Here is a 22,875-nt window from a genome sequence, read left to right as displayed (position 1 = left end):
CTTGGGGTGGGGGGTAGAGAGAAGGGGGAGATTTGGAAATTTTTTACCAGTTCCACCCTTACAGTCAAAGAGACATTTTGTCAAGGTGAGGCTTATCTTTTCCATTTTATCTTATGTCTTTTTTCATCTGTATTTTTGTTGTTATTTTTTAAACACAAGCCGCTGTACGCTACCTGAATAGTGCTAGCATGTGATAGAGAAAAAACACTTAGCAGAGGAGCAGATTTCAATTGTAAGCTTTCAAGGGTATATGATGGAAGGAGTCTTAAAATGATGAAAAATACCTTGGGGCAAACTTTCCATTTAAAGTTGACCAGTAAACAAATCTACCCGATCCTATCAACTGCAGAAACATATGCTGAATTATCTGGCTATGAGGGTCATACAGCACAATTGTTTAAAAATGAAGTGGGGGGGGGGGTGAGGTTCAATTGCCTAAAGGATTTGGAAACCCAGTTTCCATTAATTTTAATTGAGATTGAGATGTTCTTCTTTTTGGTGTGAATTTAGTGCTCATGAAATATGCAGCTTGGACCAGTCTAGAGACAAAAGTCCCTTTTTTTATTCTGGAAATATGTACATGTGATCTTAACAATACTGCATTGGTCAACAACATTGCATCATATTGGTGAAGCTTGCTAATGTGATGTAGATATATTTGCCTACAAAAGGGACATCTGGAAACCATTCTTTCAAACTGTGATGTACAATTGTAGGGGGAATTAAACCCCAAATTGTAACAGATCACAAACCATGTCCCTTTATTGTAAGTGTCCCTTGCTGCATCAGTTTTGTGGCAGAGCAGAAATTCAGATTAATTCTGCACTGCCATCTAATGGCATCTGGAGGACAAAGCACTGGAAATGGGTCACTTCTGAAAGGCAAGCAGAGAAAAGAAAATGGGGTATTCAAGAAGCAATGGTTAGGTCAAACTCTCCTACTGCCTGCCCCCTGATTGTTCAGAGCAGGCCATAGTATCCTTTAAACAGGAAAAGCTGCTTTCTACAAGAAATATTTCCATTAATCAAAATGCGGAATGGGTTTTCAGTTTATTACTGAGCTCCCGAAGAGTTTGCTGAGTTCTGGAGTGGAAAGCTCTTAGCTTCTCCTGTGGAGAAGGATAGCAATCGCTGTGCCTGTTTCTCTTTGGTTCCCTGTGCTTTAGAGAGTGCATTCGATCTGTACAAGAGCTGAAGAGGGCCTCTCAGCAGAGCTTTCTCTGCAGCGGAAGACACACAAACTTCTTTTTTTCTGGGCGGCTAGTACTTGCCTAAATGAGTTCATGACCCCAAAATGTGCTTTATCCCCCCGAGAGGCTCCAGCACTTCAAGGTGGCCAATTTTCCAACTGCCAGTAAAAACCTGGACTACATTCTTACAGACTGCGTTCCACGGTTTTCCTGCCATCAGAAGATCAGGTGGTTGCTTCTAGAGTAATTGGCGCACAGAATCCTGTCCCACTGCTGCATTTTCCCTTCTTCCAGAAACTGTTACTTTTCAGCCGTTAATAGATTGGTTTAGTATCTGTGGTGTCTAACTGTCAGGAACCTTTACTGCTGTCCCCGTGCTGGAAAATGGCATTCTGGGTACTGTCAGAGCTGCCAGGAGTCTGGCACCTTGTGTGACACACCCAGGATTGGCAGCCCTGCCACTCTTGACCATATTACCTTTGATTCCCCTGTTTACTCTGCGGTCTGGTCCCCCAAATGCTGACCGGAACTGCTCTGTGGGCTTCCTCTCCTCCTCCCCTCCCTTCTCCAGCTGGGGGGAGCAGCTTGCAGCAGCAGTACAAACACCGGCCGTAGGTGCTCCAGACCATCCCTCACCCACCAAACTGCCCCAGGGAGCTCGTCACACGCTCCCCAAAGACCCCTGCCGTGGCATACCATCTACCCACCCCCTCACCCATCCGGTTTCCCCAAGCACCTCCACCCAGTTACAGTCCCGCAGGCTCTGGCATCTCCCCCAGCACTGCATCAAACCCCAGGCATTCCCACTCCACCTGCCATAGGTATCCCACCCCCTACTACAGCCTCCCAGCCCAGCTCTTCCAGGCACCCCTTTCCTCCCACACAGCACCCAGGAGACCACACTCCAGCTGCTTCTCCCCAATCCTCCCTGGAAATAGGGTCACCAGGGGATTGTGGGCAGCGGCATGAGGCAGGGAGATCTCCTCCTGCTGCCTGATTGGGGGGAGTGTTTAGGAGACCGGCTCCTGCCCCCTACTCCCATCCACATTTGCCCGCACATGCTTGGGAGGCAGGGTGAGACGTCCGCGACTTGCTCTCCCGGGTGGGAAACATCTTGTGGGGAGGGGTGCAGCACTCAGTTGCCGCCTGTTGTGAGGAACCTGGACCAAATCTGCCTCGAGACCCTCGCTCTCTAAATATCTCGAGTCACATTGAATCCAACACCAAGCAAAGATTTGTCGCTGCAGGGGAGCCGGAACACAGCGCCTTCCATCTGATCCCAGGGGATTCAGGACAACTGGCCGTTGCCTCCTTTTAAAAAAGAACAGGCTGCCCAAGAGCAAGCGCAGACATTGTACCTTTGCTGTTCCCGCACGCGGCTGTGACGGGGAGCCCTGCCCCAGAGGTTCCTCGGGGCTGCTGTTCTTGTGCCTCTCAGAGTGGCAGCAAGAGGCGCTGAAAGGCGCAGCCTCGAGGAAACGCAGCACCCATGCTGTCATTTTGAAAGTGACCGTGTTTTCCGGGCTGCTGATCTGGGGGAAGGGAAAAAATACGACTCAATGCTCTGACAGGGAAGAACTTCTGACCTTGTTGGAAGAGCGGCGAGAGGCAAAAACGGAGGGTAATTTGCATCTGGAGCGACTGGGTTGCAAAGCACCCGAGTGAAGAGTTGTCAGTCGTTCTTAGCGCTGGCGGGAACGTCACCAACTTCTGGTGCAGTCAGGCAATCCATACGCTCACTCCTATGGTAGGTGACTGCACTGAAAGAAGCCAGTGGTTAACCCAGCCTAGATGGATGAAGAGCGAATGGCTGCTTCTTTTGAACCCCATAGAGGCTAGTTATTTCATAACCACCCCTTTCCCACTCCACTGTGCACTGTTGCCTAAGTGATTCACATTCCTTCCCTCAGCCCCCTCGCCTCCCCTCCTCATTCAGATGACCCCAGCTGTTTTGGAACAGCACAAGAGAGCTGTTGGGTTTTCACAGTCAAGACTTCTAAACATAAGGGATGGAGGACCTTCAAAAATGGTCAGCCATGGCTTAGGTCTGCTCCCATTTTGGTAACACTCCCTTTGACGTCTACGAAATTAGAGTGAAACTGTTGCCGATCACTTCTGGAAGCGCCTCTTGGCACAGAAGCTGAATTTCTGAAAGCAAGGCTAGGCCTGTGATGGGGGAGCTGGGAACGGAGGAGAAGTTTTCCTTGCTTTAAAGGGTCATCCTGCCTTACCCACGCAGTTATCAACTTGGGTTTGACTATCAACGTTATTATCTGGATTCCAGTAATGCCTAGAGTCCCCAATTGACCCATTGCACTAGGCGCTGTACAAATACATAATAACTGACAGCCCCTGCCCTGAAGAGCTGACTGTCTAAATAGACAAGACACAGGCAGGATTATGTCCATTTTACAGATGAGAACTGAGGCACTGAAAGATTCAGTGATTTGCCCAAGGTCACATAGAGTGAGCCTGTGATGGACCTGGGATCTGCACTCAGATCTGCTGAGTCCCAGTCTAGTAGCCTTCAACTGGAGTTACAGTTTGGGGGTGTTTTTGTATAGCTCCATCCCTGTCAATCAACTTCCTCACCTGAATCTTTCTTTCCAGCTTGCTTCAGCTGCACAAACTTGACCCCCGAGCACCTGATGAAATGCTTTATGGGCGCATGGGATACCTCTACGCACTGCTGTTTGTGAACAAGCATTATGGAGAGGAAAAAATCCCTCAAAACTATATTCAACAGGTACTCTGTCATCTCTCCAGTTGCTCGCCAATGTAGGCTGAATTAGCTTCCCGCATCCTACTCGTTTGTCCTCTGTGTTTTGTCGCTTCTCACCCAGCACATCCTTGGAAGGGTTAAAATAGATGCCGGTCTAGATAACTCTGGCATGTGTGAAAACATGACATGACACGTGTGAAGGCCACAGCACGGAACCTCCAGCTGTTGTTGCAGGCCCCATCCTTCCAAAGGGATATTGTGCCAAATGTCCTTCCCAATCCTAGGATTCTGTGCCTAGAGTCGAAGAAGCCCCTGTTCCTCTCCCCCATTCACAAGCTAGGATTTCCACGTGCAGAATAACAAAGGTGCATGACTGTATTTTGCACTGATACCTGCTGCACTGGCTACTGTCAGCCAGGCTGGAGGGGAGAGATTATACACCTCAAAGCTGATGTCACTCACGTCTGCTTTCCACCTGCAGGTCTGCGATGCAGTCGTGGCGTCCGGGGAGAGCCTGGCCAAAAGGAGGAACTTCACAGCCAAGAGCCCGTTGATGTATGAGTGGTACCAGGAGTATTACATAGGGGCCGCCCATGGCCTGGCAGGAATTTATTACTACCTTATGCAGGTGAGAGACACCTGGAGAGAAAAGGCCTTCCCAGCTGTTTCACTTCTAATGTCCTCCAATTAGAACGTGGAACACCTGGGGAGCTTTCTGATTGGCTATTAGTGATGTCACAGTGGTGTCAGTCATGGTTAGTTGTCCATCAGATGCTCTCTTTTGTTTGGTTTAAATCCTATTTCAAAACGGCTCCAAAACGCTCCAGACTCTGTGTTTCTAGGGGGCTACTACACCTTTGCGGTGGTTAGTCACTCAGGGCTAAATTCATAAAGAAACTTAAGTGTCATCATGCCTAATTTTTAGGTACCTAGAAAATCAAGGGGATTCAGAGAGCCTGAGTTTGACATCTTGGCTCCCTATACAGTGACGTTACAAGCTGAATCTGGACTGCATGGGATATAGAAAAGAGCAGCCAAGCATAATGCACCATACACTTACAGGGAAAGCGTACCAGGGAAGGTACATTGGAGGACATTTGACTCTGTGCATGTCTTTATCACTGGTGGCTTTACAGCACAGGTATTGATTTTCAAATTGCACATTAGCAATTTGGGAATGAGATGATTCTTAGCTCAAAATGCTCATTCCAAGGGGCTCAGAGCTGCCAAGTTAAAAGAGAACTCTGTCTATATAGATTTTGGCCAATGCAGTGCAATTAGGGGAGGACATGGAGGATCCACTCCTGCTTTCAATGAGGTCAATGGTGACATTGCTCCCTTAGTTTTAAACTAGTTTTTACCCTTGAACCTGTTTACATGATCTGTGTACAACTAAGAATTGAGATCTTCAAGTTGGGCTGGCCTTGCAGCTCACTATGGGCCCGTGGTGCTCTGCCTGGGTAACACTGATCTGCTAGGTCTCCGTGTCTGGGAATCATTCCTGATAGTCATCCTGAGTTTTTCTCTTTGCTTCATTTCACCTCACTAATCCTGATCATATCCTGTAAGCAATTCCTAACTGCTTCAGATTTGTAGGATAGGCTTTTCCTTGCCTCTTAAAATCCAAAGGGATCCCCTTAATTTTCTCCCTGTAATGGGGTTCACTCACCAATTGGGGCGCCCCCTTGTGGCTGGGTCCGGGGATCAGCCCTTGTCGAGTCGAGCACCCCCTTCTGTTGCTCGCCTGCCCCGCAGCCCCTCTCCGGGCCTGGGAGGTGCTCTCTCTTTGTAACTCAGCCCTCCAGCCAGGTGACGATATAGTTTTCCCCTTCTGGTGTATCGAAGTCTCGCCAGACCAGTGGTCCAGATGCCACTTCACCAGTCCTGCACCACTTCCCGTTGGCTGGTGGGAAACCTGGGCCACCCAGCAGACAAGGTCTACACAGTCTGAATCCTCACTGCTCCTTCCTTGGAGCTTCTTCCTACTCTGCCTTCTACAGGCTTTCTTCTCCACACCTCCCCAGGGTGAACCCTTCTGTCAGGGACAGGAGCCCAGGTCTTTTGTCCCCCGTCGGGTTTCCCAGAGAGCGACTGCAGACTCCCTCCCTGCAGCCCCCTTCTGCTGCAAACTTCCTGGCTTTATACCTTACCCAGCTTCTCCCCGAGCTGGGCTTTTTCAGCAATTAGTAATTTATCAGTCAAATCTGACTCTCTCTGAGGTGCAGCTTAAAGGTTAATTTGTCCCTTCTGAGCTACTCTAACCCCTTCAGGGCTAATATAGGGTGAACACTCCATCACACTCTCCTTGCTGGGGACTGGCTGGGGCACCCTCCAGAGCCAGTCACTGTTGCTGCCGACGAAGAGGCATTAAAGGATGACCAGGTGCACGCCCGCACCCGAGGCATTGAGCAGCCTGCCCCCACAGTTCTCCTAGCCTATCTGTAGAGGAGGAAAGATATGAGCCGAGGTAGCACAGCTGAAGAAGCTGGAAGGAATCTGTAACGCCAAACTCTCTTCTCATCTTTGAAGCATAAATTGCTTATGCCTCTAAAACTAGCACTGCCGGAAGGGGGAGGGAATAGTACAGCACTTCTTTCCCCGTTTAACAGCCTCTCTTGTCTGTCTCTTTCAGCCCGGCCTTGGCGTGAGCCAAGTGAAGTTGCATAACACAGTCAAACCCAGTGTGGATTATGTCTGCCAGCTGAAGTTCCCATCAGGCAACTACCCCCCTTGTATTGATGACGCCAGAGACCTGCTTGTCCATTGGTGTCACGGGGCACCTGGCGTGATCTACATGCTCACACAGGCCTATAAGGTACAGGACGTCCTGGGAAACGGTGACAGGAGAGCTTTAATGTGGAACTTGATCCCAGAGCATCCTCTAGCCAGGAGTCCCTGTCAGGGCATGTAATATTCTAATGAAATAACCCACCAGCACCTCCATGCATGCCCACACTTACACACCAATCAAAATGCAAATTAGACTTTTAATGAATGATTTCTGAACATGTCCCAGTGTCTTGTCCCAAGTGCAGGATGCTCTCATTGCTTGAGGAGTCAGCCATGTGTTGTATTCTTTCTGTGGCAGGTGACTAATGGTGACAGCTTGTTGTGAGTTCATTTATCACTTTAAAAATCTTTGACAGTAGAAGGCAAAGTCACGGTGCCATTGCTTAAGTAGGAGAGGTCACTCTCGATAGGAGCTAATTAACCAAGTAGGTGGGGGCCTGCTCCACCCCAGCATGGATGCTGAGGGGATAATTGCAGTGAGTGGAATCTCTCTCTTGTCTCCACAGGTGTTTGCTGACCAGCAGTATCTGAGTGATGCGCTACAGTGTGCAGAAGTGATCTGGCAGTGGGGATTACTGAAGAAAGGTTATGGGTTGTGCCATGGGACAGCTGGCAATGCTTATGCCTTCCTAATGCTGTACAACCTCACTCAAAACATGAAATACTTGTACAGGGCCTGCAAGGTGAGCATCCAAATGAGCAACAGACACAGAGAGAGACTCCTGCCACCGGGTCATGGAAAGACTGGATGCTGGCTGGGATAGCTCACCTTTTAAAAAAGTTATCTGATAGAAAATCATGGGACCATCTTTGGTGAAGGAGAGGAACCAGTCAGGCTAGTGTGGCATGTAACTAACATTCTAGAGCCAGTTACCTTGAAGGATGGTTTGATTCTGCACTCTGCGTGATGGTTCTTTCCTTTGTAATCTAACTTCTAGCCTGGCAGAGATGCAGCTAGCACTAACCAGTTCATTTCACGTAGACCAGGATGGTCCTTAAACAGTCTCTCATTACTGTCCGTCAGACCAACAGTGTGCTGGGCTCCAGTCAACAGCAGTGCCTGGCAACCGCCTGTGTTCTGTTCCATTGTCACGACTAGTTGGGAGATGGAGATCTGGAGGACAGTGAGGTGGGGAGGTGTCTGTATTTTTAACGTCCATGTCACGTCTTCTACAAGGTTTGGACGCTTTGTTCTTCCTTCCTCAGTTTGCAGAGTGGTGTTTGAGTTATGGGGAGCATGGGTGCCGGACTCCAGACACTCCCTTCTCTCTCTTTGAAGGTAATCCCTGTCCAGCATTTTCTACGTCATATGTTCTGAATTCTGAGTCTGATCTCACACTGGTGTAAATTGAGAGTGATTGCATTAAAACCCCATAAAATCAGTGTCAGGAGAATCGCACCCACTGTTTTGACCCCCTCTGAATGAGGTTTTAACAGCAGTGGATAATGGCTACAACTGGAATTCCTTGTTCTGTTGCAACCCCAGCTGGGAGGGCTGGAGGTTGGCATAGCACGGAGTCCTCCTGCACTCAGCTCTGGTACGGTTCATAACACTCACTGGAGTAATTCTTTATTGGGGACAGTTTAAACCTACAGTAATTGCAGGCTGGCTGCCCAGACAACCTCTGCACTCAGAGTGCTTACTATTTTGTGCAGGTCCTTTTCCGTTTCCCTCCAAAGAACAATGAAGCAGCCATAAAAAGCAGCCATAGATCTAGTCCATGATTGGGCAACAGAAAGCGTTCCCAAATGCTGATACCTATGCTGCTCCATAAATCTGCCAGCAGGGGGCACCCTGGGCCAGTTCCACAGCCATCATAAATCACAGAGTCACTCCCTGTCAATGGAACTAGGACATAAGGTTGCCAACTTTCTAACTGCGCAAAACCAAACAGCCTTGCCCCACCCCTGCCCTGAGGCCCTGCCCCTTCTCCAAGGCTCCACCCCCACTCACTCTATTCCACCCTCCCTCTCTTGCTCGCGCTCCCCCACCCCCGCTCACTCACTCATTTTCACTGCACTTGGGCAGAAGGGTTGTGGGGGAGCTCCGTCTGGGGGTGCGGGCTCTGGGGTGGAGCCAGGGATCAGGGGTTTGGAGTGCAGGAGGGGGCTCCGGGCTGGGACCGAGGGGATTGGAGTGCAGGAGGGCGTTCTAAGCTGGGGCAGGGGGTTGGGGTGAGGACTCCGGGAGGGAGTTTGGGTGTGGGACGGGGATCAGGGCTGGGGCTGGGGGTCAGGGCACAGGAGGGAGTTCGGGGTGTGGGCTCTAGGCGGCGCTTACCTCAGGTGGCTCCCTGGAAGTGGCGGCATGTCCCTTGGCTCCTAGGTGCAGGGGTGGTCAGGCAGCTCTTTGCGCTGCCTGCGCCCACAGGTGCCGCCCCCACAGCATGGTTCCCAGCCAATGGGAGCTGTGGAGCTGACGCTCGGGGCAGAGGCAGCGCGCGGAGGCCCCCTGGCCGTCCCTCTGCCTAGGAGCCGAGGGACATGTTGCCACTTTCATGGAGCCAGGTAGGGAGCCTGTCAGCCCCACGCCAAACAGACTTTTAATGGCCAGGTCAGCAGCGCTAACCGGAGCTGCCAGGGTCCCTTTTTGGCCAGGCGTTCCGGTCGAAAACCAGACACATGGCAACTCTACTAGGACGGTTTACACCAGCTGAGGATCTAGGGTACAAATTTCAAAAGCATTGAAAGGCCAGATCTTTAAAGGTATTTCAATGTTTACAACTGCAAATAGGCGCCTAAGGAGATTTACTTGCATCTTATTTGCATCTTAGGCACTTACATACCTTTAAAAATCTGGCTACATCCCTTTGGGAAAATGGGCTTAGACTCCTGAGTCACATAGGTACTTTTGAAAATGGCCCCTGGCTCCCTGTTTTCCATGATGCACACTCACACTCATTATGATTTATTCTATAATAATACTGACGTGCAATGAGAATCTCCCTGTTATATGCTTTGAGAAATAACAATTTTCTTTTTTTCCTTCAGGAATGGCTGGGACAATATATTTTCTTGCTGATCTTCTGGTACCAAAAAAGGCCAAGTTCCCAGCATTTGAGCTATAAAACCCTTCCCAGCTGTTCCCTGCACGAATCCCACTGCACTCCACATCCGTTGGACAAGAAGATAGAGCTTGCTTGAGTCTCTTTTCAAACTCATCTCTTGTAAAGTAAAGGCGTTCTGTTGTTGATGATTTCAGTTCTTTTCCATATTTAAATTTCTCTAGTGCTCTTTTTGCTTTGTTTAGATTTTAAAAAAATATGATTTTTGTTATTGGTTCCTAAAGATGGGAAATGTACAGTATTTTGTTGGATATGCAAACTCAGAGCTTTGCTTATTTTATGTATCTGAATTCCAGGGAGAAAATTTTTTCTATTGAATGTAACTTTGTCCATTTAACTTTGTCATGAGTAACAGTGATAGAAGCTTAGAGTATTGTCTTTGGAAAACAAGAAATGAAATCTTATGACTGTTACCTCCTATTGGCACCTAAGTATTCTCTCTCCTAATCATGGAGGTAGGCAGTTCTAACTGAGCTCCTCCTTGGGCAGTTGACTGTGATGGACTGTGGAGACAGAAGGTATTTCTTATGCCATCCTCTTGACAGACTGCAACTGTCACAGCTATCACTGACATGCCAGAGTCCTCTTTGAAACCTCACACCTTTCTGCTTTTATAAGCAGACTGTGTTTCACTCTTTGTGCATTTTGTCAGTGACAAGAATACAGGACATAATCCATAACCTATTGTTCAGATTCACCATATTCTGCTAAATGCTGCAGGAGAAAGCCCTCAGTCACTGAAGTGTCAGTTCAAAAGAGTTAAGTTACTGCCAAGTGTGATCTTTCATGTTCAGTTTTGAAAGCTTTCTGCGGTCTTGACTTAAAATTATATGTAACACTGCAGCTGTTAGCCTGGTGAACCAGGCCTGGAAACAGAAGTTGTGGGAAAAGAAACCTATTTCTTTAAGTTTTGTCAGTGTTTAATGTGTTATGTATGTAGGAGCTGTTTGTAGCTTTACAGGCTTCTTAATCCCTCCTACTTCTTTAATCAGCTTCCATGAACCTTAGTAACTTGGCTCGCTTGTTACTACTCATTGTAGCCTAGTACGTGAACAAGAATCCATCTGACCAGTAGCTGGAAAATCTGCCCCAAATTGGTATTGATTGAATACCTTGTCCAGTCAATGGGCAAGATCTTCGTTGGCTGTAAATCGGAATTAATCCATTGATGGAACTTCACTCATTTACACCTGCTGAGGACCTGTCCTAGTAAACTCTTGTCCTGCTAATGAAGGTGCTCTGGTAAAGGAGCACTCTCCATAGCTGCTGGAGTTCCTGAACCTGCTTCATGGCTCTTCTATTGGCCGCTGGAGGTGACCTCTTCTTCTTCACCTTGCCCCAGGCCTGAAGAAGGGTGGAAATGGTTTTGATATTTCAAGGCTGCTGATAGTGAGTAGCTAGAAACACTAATAGAGCCTAAAGACTGCATTTCTCTTAGAAAATCATCTCCAGCTCTCTTCCCTGAACTGCCTGAGCAAGCAGCGTAAACTGTATTCTGCACACAGTCCTTTGCCATTGCAGGCAGGGCTTTCATTGACTTTCTCACAAAAGGTTTCAGCATTGATTGTGTGGACAGCTAATTAGAAAAATTGGAAACACAGTGGAGCTAATTTGCTGTTCGCTGGGTGTCCCAGTTAAAAGCATCAAGCTCATTTGGACTAGCGAAGACTCTCACTGCAGTGTTTCTCAGCGTTTAACACTGCAGTGAATAACCAAAAAAAGTGACCTCCAGGAAGGAGGGTTTGACTAATTGAATAGTTCTGGGGAAGTGCTATAGATGAAGCCTACTGTAAGTTAACTTGCATCTTGCCTGTAGTGACAACTGACTTGAGACCCCTGTCTTGGTTTTTTGGCTTTCTGTTAAACATAATTCCTAAAAAGTTCATGCAGCCTGTTGCAGAGTATTCCAGCAGCATGTATGCTACTGTTCTTGTGTGTGTACTACTTGAAAAGAGCTGGGGACGTGGGGTACAACTCTTAGGTTGAAAGCAGTTTAATAAAATCCTGAAACAAACAAGGGGTAGGTCCTTTTTTCTTAATCCTATTCACTGATAATGCCCAATAATTGTATCTTGAGAGGGCAGCGTATGCCAGCAGCTTCTGGGACTCTACTTTGGATGGCGCAGTCAGAAAGACCCAAATGGAACCTGTTTGTAGAATCCTGCTGACGTGCTGTGAATGCCTGCAAAGAGAAGTCCACCTGTGGCTTCACAGAAGTGTGTGAATTTGTCAGTTTTGCCAGCTAAATCCCATCGCTGTGGTACTCTGGTCACAGCCATCAAACGTTGGCTTTATTGCGAGCCTCTGACTATAGCATTTCCAACACTCACAATTCTCTCACGTCTCGCTTTCCTTAAAGCCCCAGCTCGTGTAACTGAGAGATTTCAGGTTTCATTTTGAAAAGTTACCAGCCCTCTAGAAAGGTTTGTCAAAAAGCCTGAAAACATGACTGAGTTTGACCTAAGGGCTCAGAAAGCAATAAAAAAGGAAGCCAAAACGTATGTTCTGAATCTCATGGTTTCAACACTCCTGATTTGCTAGGGGGAGGAGAGGGTGTCTGATTCATTTTTGAACATTTGGGGTTGTCAACACTGTGACCGTAACACTGCTGGTTTGTAGATACAGTACCTACATGGACCTGCGTACTGGTCTCCACTGGGGGCCCAATTACAGCTGACAAGAGATTTGCATGGCTGAGCTACAACTCCTCTTTCCCCAGTTTAGTTTGGCTTGCTCCAGTAACCATAAGGCCCTTTGCTGGCTGTTGCTTTTTGCAAACTAAACTGGAGGAAAAGAAGCTGAGTAGTTGGTCCTTTTTCCTTTGTGATAAATAGTGTTTTGGGGCTTTGTTTTGCTTGCCTCTTATCCTGCCTGGCCTTTTCTGTCCTGTTAGCGAAGGGGGAATGGAAATGCTCTCACTCTGTCTCTTGAACATCTTCTCCCCCACCCTCACCAAATAAAACATGGTTTTATTTTATCCTGAAGACAACTCTCTCATTTCAGCTCTATGTACTCTGTACCCCCTGTGGCTTTCACATAAAGTCCAGGCCTGAACTACTCTTTATTCTGGCAAAACTCCCTTGTAAGCAGCGTTAGTCTTTACAGACTGTGTGCACTCTGTTAAAGGGACTCCATCCGTTTGAATATCCTGTTCCCATTCTAGTTTAAAGGAGTGCTGTCGAGTGATTAAAAAAATTAATCACGTGATTAATCACACTGTTAAACAATAATAGAATACCATTTATTTAAATAGTTTTGGATGTTTTCTACATTTTCAAATATATTGATTTCAATGACAACACAGAATACAAAGTGTACAGTGCTCACTTTATATTTATTTTTGATTACAAGTATATGCACTGTAAAAAAGCAGAAATAGTATTTTTCAATTCACCTAATACAAGTACTGTAGTGCAATCTCTTTATCATGAAAGTTGAACTTACAAATGTAGAATTCTGTACAAAAAACCTGTATTCAAAAATAAAACTGTGTAAAATTTTAGAGCCTGCAAGTCCACTCAGTCCTACTTATTGTTAAGCCAATCGCTCAGACAAACAAGTTTGTTTACATTTGCAGGAGATAATACTGCTCAGTTCTTGTTTACAATGTCGACTGACAGTGAGAACGGGCATTTGCATGGCATTGTTGTAGCCAGAATTGCATGATATTTTTACGGGCCAGATGCACTAAAGAGATGCACATATATAGACTAAAGATGCACATATATCCCTTCATGCTTCAACGTCCATTCGAGAGGACATGCATCCATGCTGATGACGGGTTCTGCTTGATAAGAATCCAAAGCAGTGCAGACCAACACATGTTCATTTTCATTATCTGAGTCAGATGCCACCAGCACAAGGTTGATTTTCTTTTTTGGTGGTTTGGGTTCTGTAGTTTCCGCATTGGAGTGTTGCTCTTTTAAGACGTCTGAAACCATGCTCTACACCTCGTCCCGCTCAGATTTTGGAAGGCACTTCAGATTCTTAAACCTTGGGTTGAGTGCTGTAGCTATCTTTAGAAATCTCACATAGGTACCTTCTTTGGGTTTTGTGAAATCTGCAGTGAGAGTGTTCTTAAAATGAACAACATGTGTTGGGTCATCATCCGAGACTGCTATAACATGAAATATATATTGCAGAGTGTGGGTAAAACAGAGCAGGGGGCATACAAGTCTCCCCCAAGGAGTTTAGTCACAAATTTAATTAACACATTTAATTTTTTTAAATGAGAGTCATCACCATGGAAGCATGTCCTCTGGAATGGTGGCCGAAGCATGAAGGAGCATATAAATGTTTAGTATATCTGGCATGTAAATACCTTGCAATGCCGGCTACAAAAGTGCCATGCAAATGCCTGTTCTCACTTTCTGTGACATTGTAAATAAGAAGAGGGCAGCATTATTTCCTGTAAATGTAAACAGAGTTGTTTGTCTTGGTGATTGGCTGAAGAAGAAGGACTGAATGGACTTGTAGGCTCTGAAGTTTTACATTGTTTTGTTTTTGAGTGCAGTTACGTAACAAAAAAAATCTACATTAGTAAATTGCACTTTCACGAAAAAGAGATTGCACATCAGTACTTGTATGAGGTGAATTGAAAAATACTTTTTCCTTTGTTTATCATTTTTTCAGTGCAAATATTTGTAATCAAAAATCATATACATTTTTATTTCAGTTACAACACAGAATACAATATACATGAAAATGTAGAAAAATATCCAAAATATTTAATAAATTTCAATTGGTATTCTATTGTTTAACAGTGCAATTCAAATTGTGATTAATCACGATTAATTTTTTTAATCACAATTAATTTTTTTGAGTTAATTGTGTGAGTTAACTGCGATTAATTGACAGCCCTAGTTTAAAGTAATGCTTAAGATACCCCGTCACTGAAAGAAAGGAGAAAACAGACAATATTAGTTAGTTTGGGTGCTTGTCAGTTGCACTTCCTGTCTCATGCAGTACCATGGCATTGCTAATGCCCTCTTGCAGGGCCTGGGGGAAAAGTGTGAAGCAGGTCTGAGCGAGTTCAGTGGTGGTGGTCCCATGCCTGTCAAGGCTCTTCTAGAGGTTAGCAGGAGACCAGAAAAAAAGGATGTCTATGTGTGCTGGGCAATGGGGGGTGTTTAAAAGATTTTTTTTCTGTTTTCTCTACAAGCTACTCGAGGAGCGTGCTGTCAGATACACAAACTTCAACAAGTGAGTTTACAAACCAATCAAGTGGAATGTCCCATTCAGAAAACACAACTGGTTTTCACTTTGCCTCCATCCTAACTTAACTTGGGTTCAACTTCTATGTTTGACCAATGCTGGTAACATGAAAAATGCATGTAATATTGTTAGCCATGAACCATCCTCCGTTGTCCAGTCCCCCATCAAGAGCCAACTCTAACTAGCTCTTAAGAGCTGACAGTCTGTGCTGCTGTTAGCAAGCAGCAAGCACAATTATGAAAGAGGTGAAATAAAGACAGAGGGGGTGTCTCGGGGAGGGACAGACCTGCTATTGCTGCTCATGGCCAACTAGTTTCTGCATTATATTAACTTTTCAGAGGCACATAAATAACCATCTGCACTGACAATAAGCCAGCCGTTAATGTTCTAGCACCACATGAATAAGTGTTAGAGAAATGTTTGTGAGGCATCATATCTTTATGCAGTCAAAGGGACAGCTCCTTTGATAAACTAGTTTATAAACCAGCTTCACAATCGTGTAATAGATTTTAGGTGATGGAGCTTGACTCTCTTTGAAAACACTTAAGACTAATGTGGTCCACAGCAGACTTTGTGCTAAATTTTGTACAATCGTATTGATATATTTGCCAATATGAATTACTTATTACATGCACAAAAGCTATGTTTAAAGGACATAAAGATTGCAGAGTCAAACACTCAAACATTAGGAAATGCCTATCCATCCTTAATTCAGCCCCCTTTGTGTATGCATTATGACACAGTCTTCAATTACATGGTCACAAACTATTTTTCCCATAGGACCCCTGCCTCATTCAGTGCACAGGATGGACGGTGCTCCCGGAATAAGCAGCGATTTGATATTTTGTTTTCTCATTGTTCAAGTTATGACATCAGGTCTTATTGACTGCTTACTATTCAAACCCTGCTCTGAAGACAGAATTATTAATCTCCTGATGGGCATTTCTATGGTGCACAATCACTACAGTATCTTAGGGCTTCACAAACATTAATGTATTTAACTTCAGAACACCCCCATGAGATGAGTGGGTGGTATTCTCCCTGTTGCGCAGATGGGTAACTGAGACAGAGAGAGTAAGGTCAAAAGTGTGTCCACTAGTTTTGGGTGCCCAGCTGAGATGCTCAAGTCCTGATTTCACAGAGCACTGAGTATTATTTAGCTCTGTATATGTTCTACTCCTGTGGGAATTCTGTGCCACTGTGCAGGCACAGAATTAACGTCCCCCGCACAATAATTGATTCTGACAGGGAGGTGAAGGGAAGCTGCAATTATATCTTTTGCCCACCAGATGTGGTGCCAGAAGAGAGGGCAGCTGCAGAGAGGGAGGGAGCAAAGGCTGCCTTCCTCATAGCTCCCTGCTCATGGGGTCAGGTGAGGAGGCATGGGATAGGGGGGTGGGCGCACAGGGAGGGAGAGGCACATAGGGCTGCTGGGGGGAGTCACATAGACTGGGGTCCAGAAGGGCTAATGGTGGCCGACCTAACAAGTCTCTATTTATCATGTAGAAAATGAGATTTTTCAAAGGCTATAGCTTGGCCAAATGTGAGTGGTTTTTCACAGGAACAACAAACGGAATATCCCTGACACCACAGCAACTACCCTGCCAAATTAAATCCCCACTCCAATGCATGGGGGTGCTAGACCTTCACAACAACAGGTTGCAAGAGGTTTGTATTTAGCATGAACAAAACAACATCCCCCACCCCACCCCCCAATTAATTCTCTGACATGCCAAACTATTTTAGCTGAAGCTTTCCAAACAAAGAAAAGGAGTACTTGTGGCACCTTAGAAACTAACAAATTTATTTGAGCATAAGCTTTCGTGAGCTACAGCTCACTTCATCAGATGCATGCAGTGGAAAATACAGTGGGGAGATTTATATACATAGAGAACATGAAACAATGGGTGTTGCCATACACCCTGTAATGAGAGTGATCACTTTAGAGACTGTCCAGTTTGACAAAGGTACATGGCACTACGGTGTTAATAAGCGATGGTCACATAAACACCACCATATACCGGAAACCTACTGACCGCTATTCCTACCTACATGCCTACAGCTTTCATCCAGACCACACCACACGATCCATTGTCTACAGCCAAGCTCTACGGTACAACCGCATTTGCTCCAACCCCTCAGAAAGAGACAAACACCTACAAGATCTCTATCAAGCGTTCTTACAACAACAATACCTACCTGCTTAAGTGAAGAAACAGATTGACAGAGCCAGAAGAGTACCCAGAAGTTACCTACTACCATGACAGGCCCAACAAAGAAAATAACAGAACGCCACTAGCCATCACCTTCAGCCCCCAACTAAAACCTCTCCAACGCATCATCAAGGATCTACAACCTATCCTGAAGGACGACCCATCGCTCTCACAGATCTTGGGAGACAGGCCAGTCCTTGCTTACAGACAGCCCCCCAACCTGAAGCAAATACTCACCAGCAACCACATACCACACAACAGAACCACTAACCCCTCGCAACAAAGCCCGTTGCCAACTGTGTCCACATATCTATTCAAGGGACACCATCATAGGGCCTAATCACATCAGCCACACTATCAGAGGCTCATTCACCTGCACATCTACCAATGTGATATACGCCATCATGTGCCAGCAATGCCCCTCTGCCATGTACATTGGTCAAACTGGACAATCTCTACGTAAAAGAATAAATGGACACAAATCAGATGTCAAGAATTATAACATTCAAAAACCAGTCGGAGAACACTTCAATCTCTTGGGTCACTCGATTACAGACCTAAAAGTGGCAATTCTTCAACAAAAAAACTTTAAAATCAGACTCCAATGAGAGACTGCTGAATTGGAATTAATTTGCAAACTAGATACAATTAACTTAGGCTTGAATAAAGACTGGGAGTGGATGAGTCATTACACAAAGTAAAACTATTTCCCCAGGTTTATTCCCCCCCCCCCCCCGACACACACACACACACACACACATGCTGTTCCTCACACGTTCTTGTCAACTGCTGGAAATGGCCCACCTTGATTATCACTGTAAAAGGTTCCCCCTCTCCCCGCTCTCCTGCTGGTAATAGCTCACCTTACCTGATCACTCTCGTTAAGGTGTGTATGGTAACACCCATTGTTTCATGTTCTCTATGTATATAAATCTCCCCACTGTGTTTTCCACTGCATGCATCTGATGAAGTGGGCTGTAGCTCACGAAAGCTTATGCTCAAATAATTTTTTTACTCTGTAAGGTGCCACAAGTCCTCCTTTTCTTTTTGCAGATACAGACTAACATGGCTGCTCCTCTGAAACCTTTCCAAACAAAGGTGAACCTGAGGCAATCACCCGGCATGGAAAATTTCAGCCCAAATAGTTAAAGTTTGAGAAAGGAAACTGAAAACAAGGTTTTATACTGGGAAATGCATGAAATCTTAGAACTAGACAAGGATACCAGCTTTAGCCATAATATACATGAGGGGTTAAAGCCCAAACTAAAGTCAATGGGAGTTTTGTCATCGACGTCAGGGGGATCATGGTTTCATCCCCAGTGCTGAAAGTGTCCTGTTGAGCTGCTAGAATTGTGCAGCCCACCCTCTTGGAGAAGCCTTATTAAAAATAGCTGCATGTATATTATTTGCCTTTGTTTTTTGTGTCCATATTTCTATTGTGCTGCATATTTGTCTACAGCAGTAGCTTAAAAATCTAGAAGTGTTATTTTTTTAAAGATACAAGCTCTCTCTTTCTTACCACAGTCTTAGCATATAAGGTGAGACTGGAAATTGATGCAGGTCAATATTCTGCCAAAGAGCCAAACTTCGAAAGACATTTTAACCTTGGTTTGATTTCACGAGTCGGCACACACTGGGCATGCAGTTATGAGGCTTTTTACAAGGCATGGGTGCTAAGGCCTCAAGCCTGTATATTATTCTTAAAATGCAGAGGAGAACGGATAATTGTTTGTTTTGCTCTGCAAACACATACACCCCTTGTATGTGGGGGTATCTCACAGGCAAAAAGGCATATTTTCATGGAAGGCATGTTAAAATATTGGCAGGGGTGATTACAGAAGAGGGAAGTTTTCTCTCCAGTAGATGGCAATAGAGTTCAATTGTTTTATTGCTATGATGAAGCACAAGGACAATGACAGGTTTCTGAGTAGCAGCTGTGTTAGTCTGTATCCGCAAAAAGAAAAGGAGTACTTGTGGCACCTTAGAGACGGGGGGTATATCTACACTATGAAATTAGGTTGAATTTATAGGAGTCGGTTTTTTAGAAGTCGTTTTTATATAGTCGATTGTGTGTGTCCCCACACAATATGCTCTGAGTGCATTAAGTGCATTAACTCGGCGGAGTGCTTCCACAGTACCGAGGCTAGCGTCGACTTCCAGAGTGTTGCACTGTGGGTAGCTATCCCACAGTTCCCGCAGTCTCTGCTGCCCATTGGAATTCTGGGTTGAGATCCCAATGCCTGATGGGGCAAAAAACATTGTCGCAGGTGGTTCTGGGTACATGTCATCCCTCCCTCTGTGAAAGCCACGGCAGACAATCGTTTTGCGCCTTTTTTCCTGAGTTACCTGTGCAGACACCATACCGCAGCAAGCATGGAGCACGCTCAGTTCACTATCACCGTATGTCTCCTGGGTGCTGGCAGACGTGGTACTGCATTGCTACACAGCAGCAGCAACCCATTGCCTTGTGGCAGCAGACGGTGCCATAGCCCTGAAAACCATCCTCATCGTGTCCGAGGTGCTCCTGGCCACCTCGGTAAGGTCGGTCAGGAGCGCCTGGGCAGACATGGGCGCAGGGACTAAATTAGGAGTTACTCAACCAGGTCATTCTCTCTAGTCCTGCAGGCAGTCCTATTGTACCATCTTATGGTGAGCAGGCAGGATATGTGGATGGCTTGCAGTCCTACTGCACCATCTGCTGCCAGCCAAAGATGTAAAAGATAGATGGAGTGGATCAAAACAAGAAATAGACCAGATTTGTTTTGTATTCATTTGCTCCCCTTTCCCTCCCTCCCTCCTTCCCTCGGTGAAATCAACGGCCGACAATCGTTTTGGTGAGGTCTGTCAGGACCACCTTGAAAACTTTAATGGAGATTCAGTCCTGCCTAAAATACCAGAGGGAGGGATAGCTTAGAGGGTAGAGCATTGGCCTGCTAAACCCAGGATTTTGAGTTCAATCCTTGAGGGGGCCATGCTGTGTGACAGCTGTTTTTGTTTCTCCTTGATGTAAAGCCACCCCCTTTGTTGATTTTAATTCCCTGTAAGCCAACCCTGTAAGCAGTGTCGTCAGTCGCCCCTCCCTCCGTCAGAGCAACGGCAGACAATCGTTCTGCACCTTTTTTCTGTGCAAAAGCCATACCACGGCAAGCCTGAAGCCCGCTCAGATCACTTTGGCAATTAGGAGCACATTAAACACCACATGCATTATCCAGCAGTATATGCAGCACCAGAACCTGGCAAAGCGAAACTGGGCGAGTAGGCGACGTCGGCGTGGTGATGAGAGTGATGAGGATATGGACACAGACTTCTCTCAAAGCACAGGCCCTGGCAATGCAGGCATCATGGTGCTATTGGGACAGGTTCATGTGGCGGAACGAAAATTCTGGGCCCGGCAAACAAGCAGACTGGTAGGACTGCATAGTGTTGCAGGTCTGGGACGATTCCCAGTGTCTGCGAAACTTTTGCATGCATAAGGGCACTTTCATGGAACTTTGTGACTTGTGACTTGCTTTCCCCTGCCCTGAAGCGCATGAATACCAAGATGAGAGCAGCCCTCACAGTTGAGAAGCAAGTGGCAATAGCCCTGTGGAAGCTTGCAATGCCAGACAGCTACCGGTCAGTTGGGAATCAATTTGGAGTGGGCAAATCTACTGTGGGAGCTGCTGTGATACAAGTAGCCAATGCAATCAAAGATCTGCTGATATCAAGGGTAGTGACCCTGGAAAATGTGCAGGTCACAGTGGATGGCTTTGCTGCAATGGGATTCCCTAACTGTGGTGGGGCAATAGATGGAAGCCATATTCCTATCTTGGCACCGGAGCACCAAGCTGGCGAGGACATAAACCGCAAGGGGTACTTTTCAATAGTGCTGCAAGCACTGGTGGATCACAAGGGACACTTCACCAACATCAACGTGGGATGGCCGGGAAAGGTACATGATGCTTGCATCTTCAGGAACTCTGGCCTGTTTCAAAAGCTGCAGGAAGGGACTTTATTCCCAGACCAGAAAATAACCACTGGGGATGTTGAAATGCCTATAGTTATCCTTGGGGACCCAGCCTACCCCTTAACACCATGGCTCATGAAGCCATACATAGGCAGCCTGGACAGTAGTCAGGAGCTGTTCAACTACAGGCTGAGCAAGTGCAGAATGGTGGTAGAATGTGCATTTGGACATTTAAAAGTGCGCTGGCGCAGTTTACTGACTCAGTTAGACTTCAGCGAAACCAATATTCCCATTGTTATTACTGCTTGCTGTGTGCTCCACAATATCTGTGAGAGTAAGGGGGAGACGTTTATGGTGGGGTGGGAGGTTGAGGCAAATAGCCTGGCCGCTGGTTACACGCAGCCAGGCACCAGGGCGGTTAGAAGAGCACAGGAGGGCGTGGTGCGCATCAGAGAAGCTTTGAAAACCAGTTTCATGACTGGCCAGGCTATGGTGTGAAAGTTCTGTTTGTTTCTCCTTGATGAAATGCCTCCCCTCCCCCCAGTTCACTCTACTTCCCTGTAAGCTAACCACCCTCCCCTCCTCCCTTCAATCACTGCTTGCAGAGGCAATAAAGCCATTGTTGCTTCACATTCATGCATTCTTTATTCATTCATCACACAAATAGGGGGATAACTGCCAAGGTAGCCCGGAAGGGGTGGTGGAGGAGAGAAGTGCCAGGAGGGGTGGTGGAGGAGGGAAGGACAAGGCCACACAGCACTTTAAAAGTTTAAAACTTTAAAACTTATTGAATGCCAGCCTTCTGTTGCTTGGGCAATCCTCTGGGGTGGAGTGGCTGGGTGGCCAGAGGCCCCCCACACCGCGTTCTTGGGTGTTTGGGTGAGGAAGCTATGGAAATTGGGGAGGAGAGTGGTTGGTTACACAGGGGCTGTAGCGGCGGTCTGTGCTCCAGCTGCCTTTCCTGCAGCTCAATCATATGCTGGAGCATATTAGTTTGATCCTCCAGCAGCCTCAGCATTGAATCCTGCCTCCTCTTATCATACTCCTCTCATCATACATACCTCTCATCTCACCTTTCAGCTTCAGCCCTCTCTTCAGCCCGCCACTTATTCTCCTCAGCCTGCCATCTCTCCTCCTGGTCATTTTGTGCTCTCCTGCACTCTGACATTGTCTGCCTCCATGCATTCGTCTGTGCTCTGTCAGTGTGGGAGGACAGCATGAGCTCAGAGAACATTTCATCACGAGTGCATTTTTTTCGCCTTCTAATCTTCGCTAGCCTCTGGGAAGGAGAAGATCCTGTGATCCTTGAAACACATGCAGCTGGTGGAGAAAAAAAAGGGAAAGTGGTATTTAAAAAGACACATTTTATAGAACAATGGGTACACTCTTTCACAGTAAACCTTGCTGTTAACATTACATACATAGCACATGTCCTTTCGTTCCAAGGTTGCATTTTGCATCCCCTCACCACGTGGCTAGCCCCTCCCCCCTCCCCGTGGCTAACAGCGGGGAACATTTCTGTTCAGCCACAGGCAAACAGCCCAGCAGGAACGGGCACCTCTGAATGTCCCCTTAAGAAAAGCACCCTATTTCAACCAGGTGACCATGAATGATATCACTCTCCTGAGGATAACACAGAGAGATAAAGAACGGATGTTGTTTGAATGCCAGCAAACATATACTGCAATGCTTTGTTCTACAGTGATTCCCGAGTACGAGCTACTGGCCTGGTGTGG

At 46.4% G+C, this 22,875-nt stretch overlaps 2 protein-coding genes across 4 annotated transcripts in view; one reads left to right on the top strand and one right to left on the bottom strand.

The window, feature by feature from the left end:
• Window positions 1-11,783, top strand: part of LANCL1 (LanC like glutathione S-transferase 1) — a 28,053-nt gene extending 16,270 nt beyond the window's left edge. For all 3 annotated transcript variants that reach the window (XM_073306713.1, XM_073306712.1, XM_073306714.1), the window contains exons 5-10: window positions 3,800-3,935; window positions 4,393-4,539; window positions 6,544-6,726; window positions 7,208-7,384; window positions 7,908-7,980; window positions 9,693-11,783. In XM_073306713.1, coding sequence (XP_073162814.1) covers window positions 3,800-3,935; window positions 4,393-4,539; window positions 6,544-6,726; window positions 7,208-7,384; window positions 7,908-7,980; window positions 9,693-9,769 — 793 coding nt within the window. In that variant the 3' untranslated portion in view covers window positions 9,770-11,783. The remainder of the gene's footprint in view (window positions 1-3,799; window positions 3,936-4,392; window positions 4,540-6,543; window positions 6,727-7,207; window positions 7,385-7,907; window positions 7,981-9,692) is intronic.
• Window positions 1-22,268, bottom strand: part of CPS1 (carbamoyl-phosphate synthase 1) — a 209,321-nt gene extending 187,053 nt beyond the window's left edge. The window contains exon 1 of the mRNA XM_073304767.1: window positions 22,201-22,268. The gene's annotated coding sequence lies outside the window, so the exon portion shown is untranslated. The remainder of the gene's footprint in view (window positions 1-22,200) is intronic.
• Window positions 22,269-22,875: the final 607 nt, after the last annotated feature.

Source organism: Lepidochelys kempii, chromosome 11 (genome assembly GCF_965140265.1).
Source record: "Lepidochelys kempii isolate rLepKem1 chromosome 11, rLepKem1.hap2, whole genome shotgun sequence".
NCBI classification, from domain to species: domain Eukaryota; kingdom Metazoa; phylum Chordata; order Testudines; family Cheloniidae; genus Lepidochelys; species Lepidochelys kempii.
This window is presented reverse-complemented; position numbering and strand designations above follow the sequence as displayed.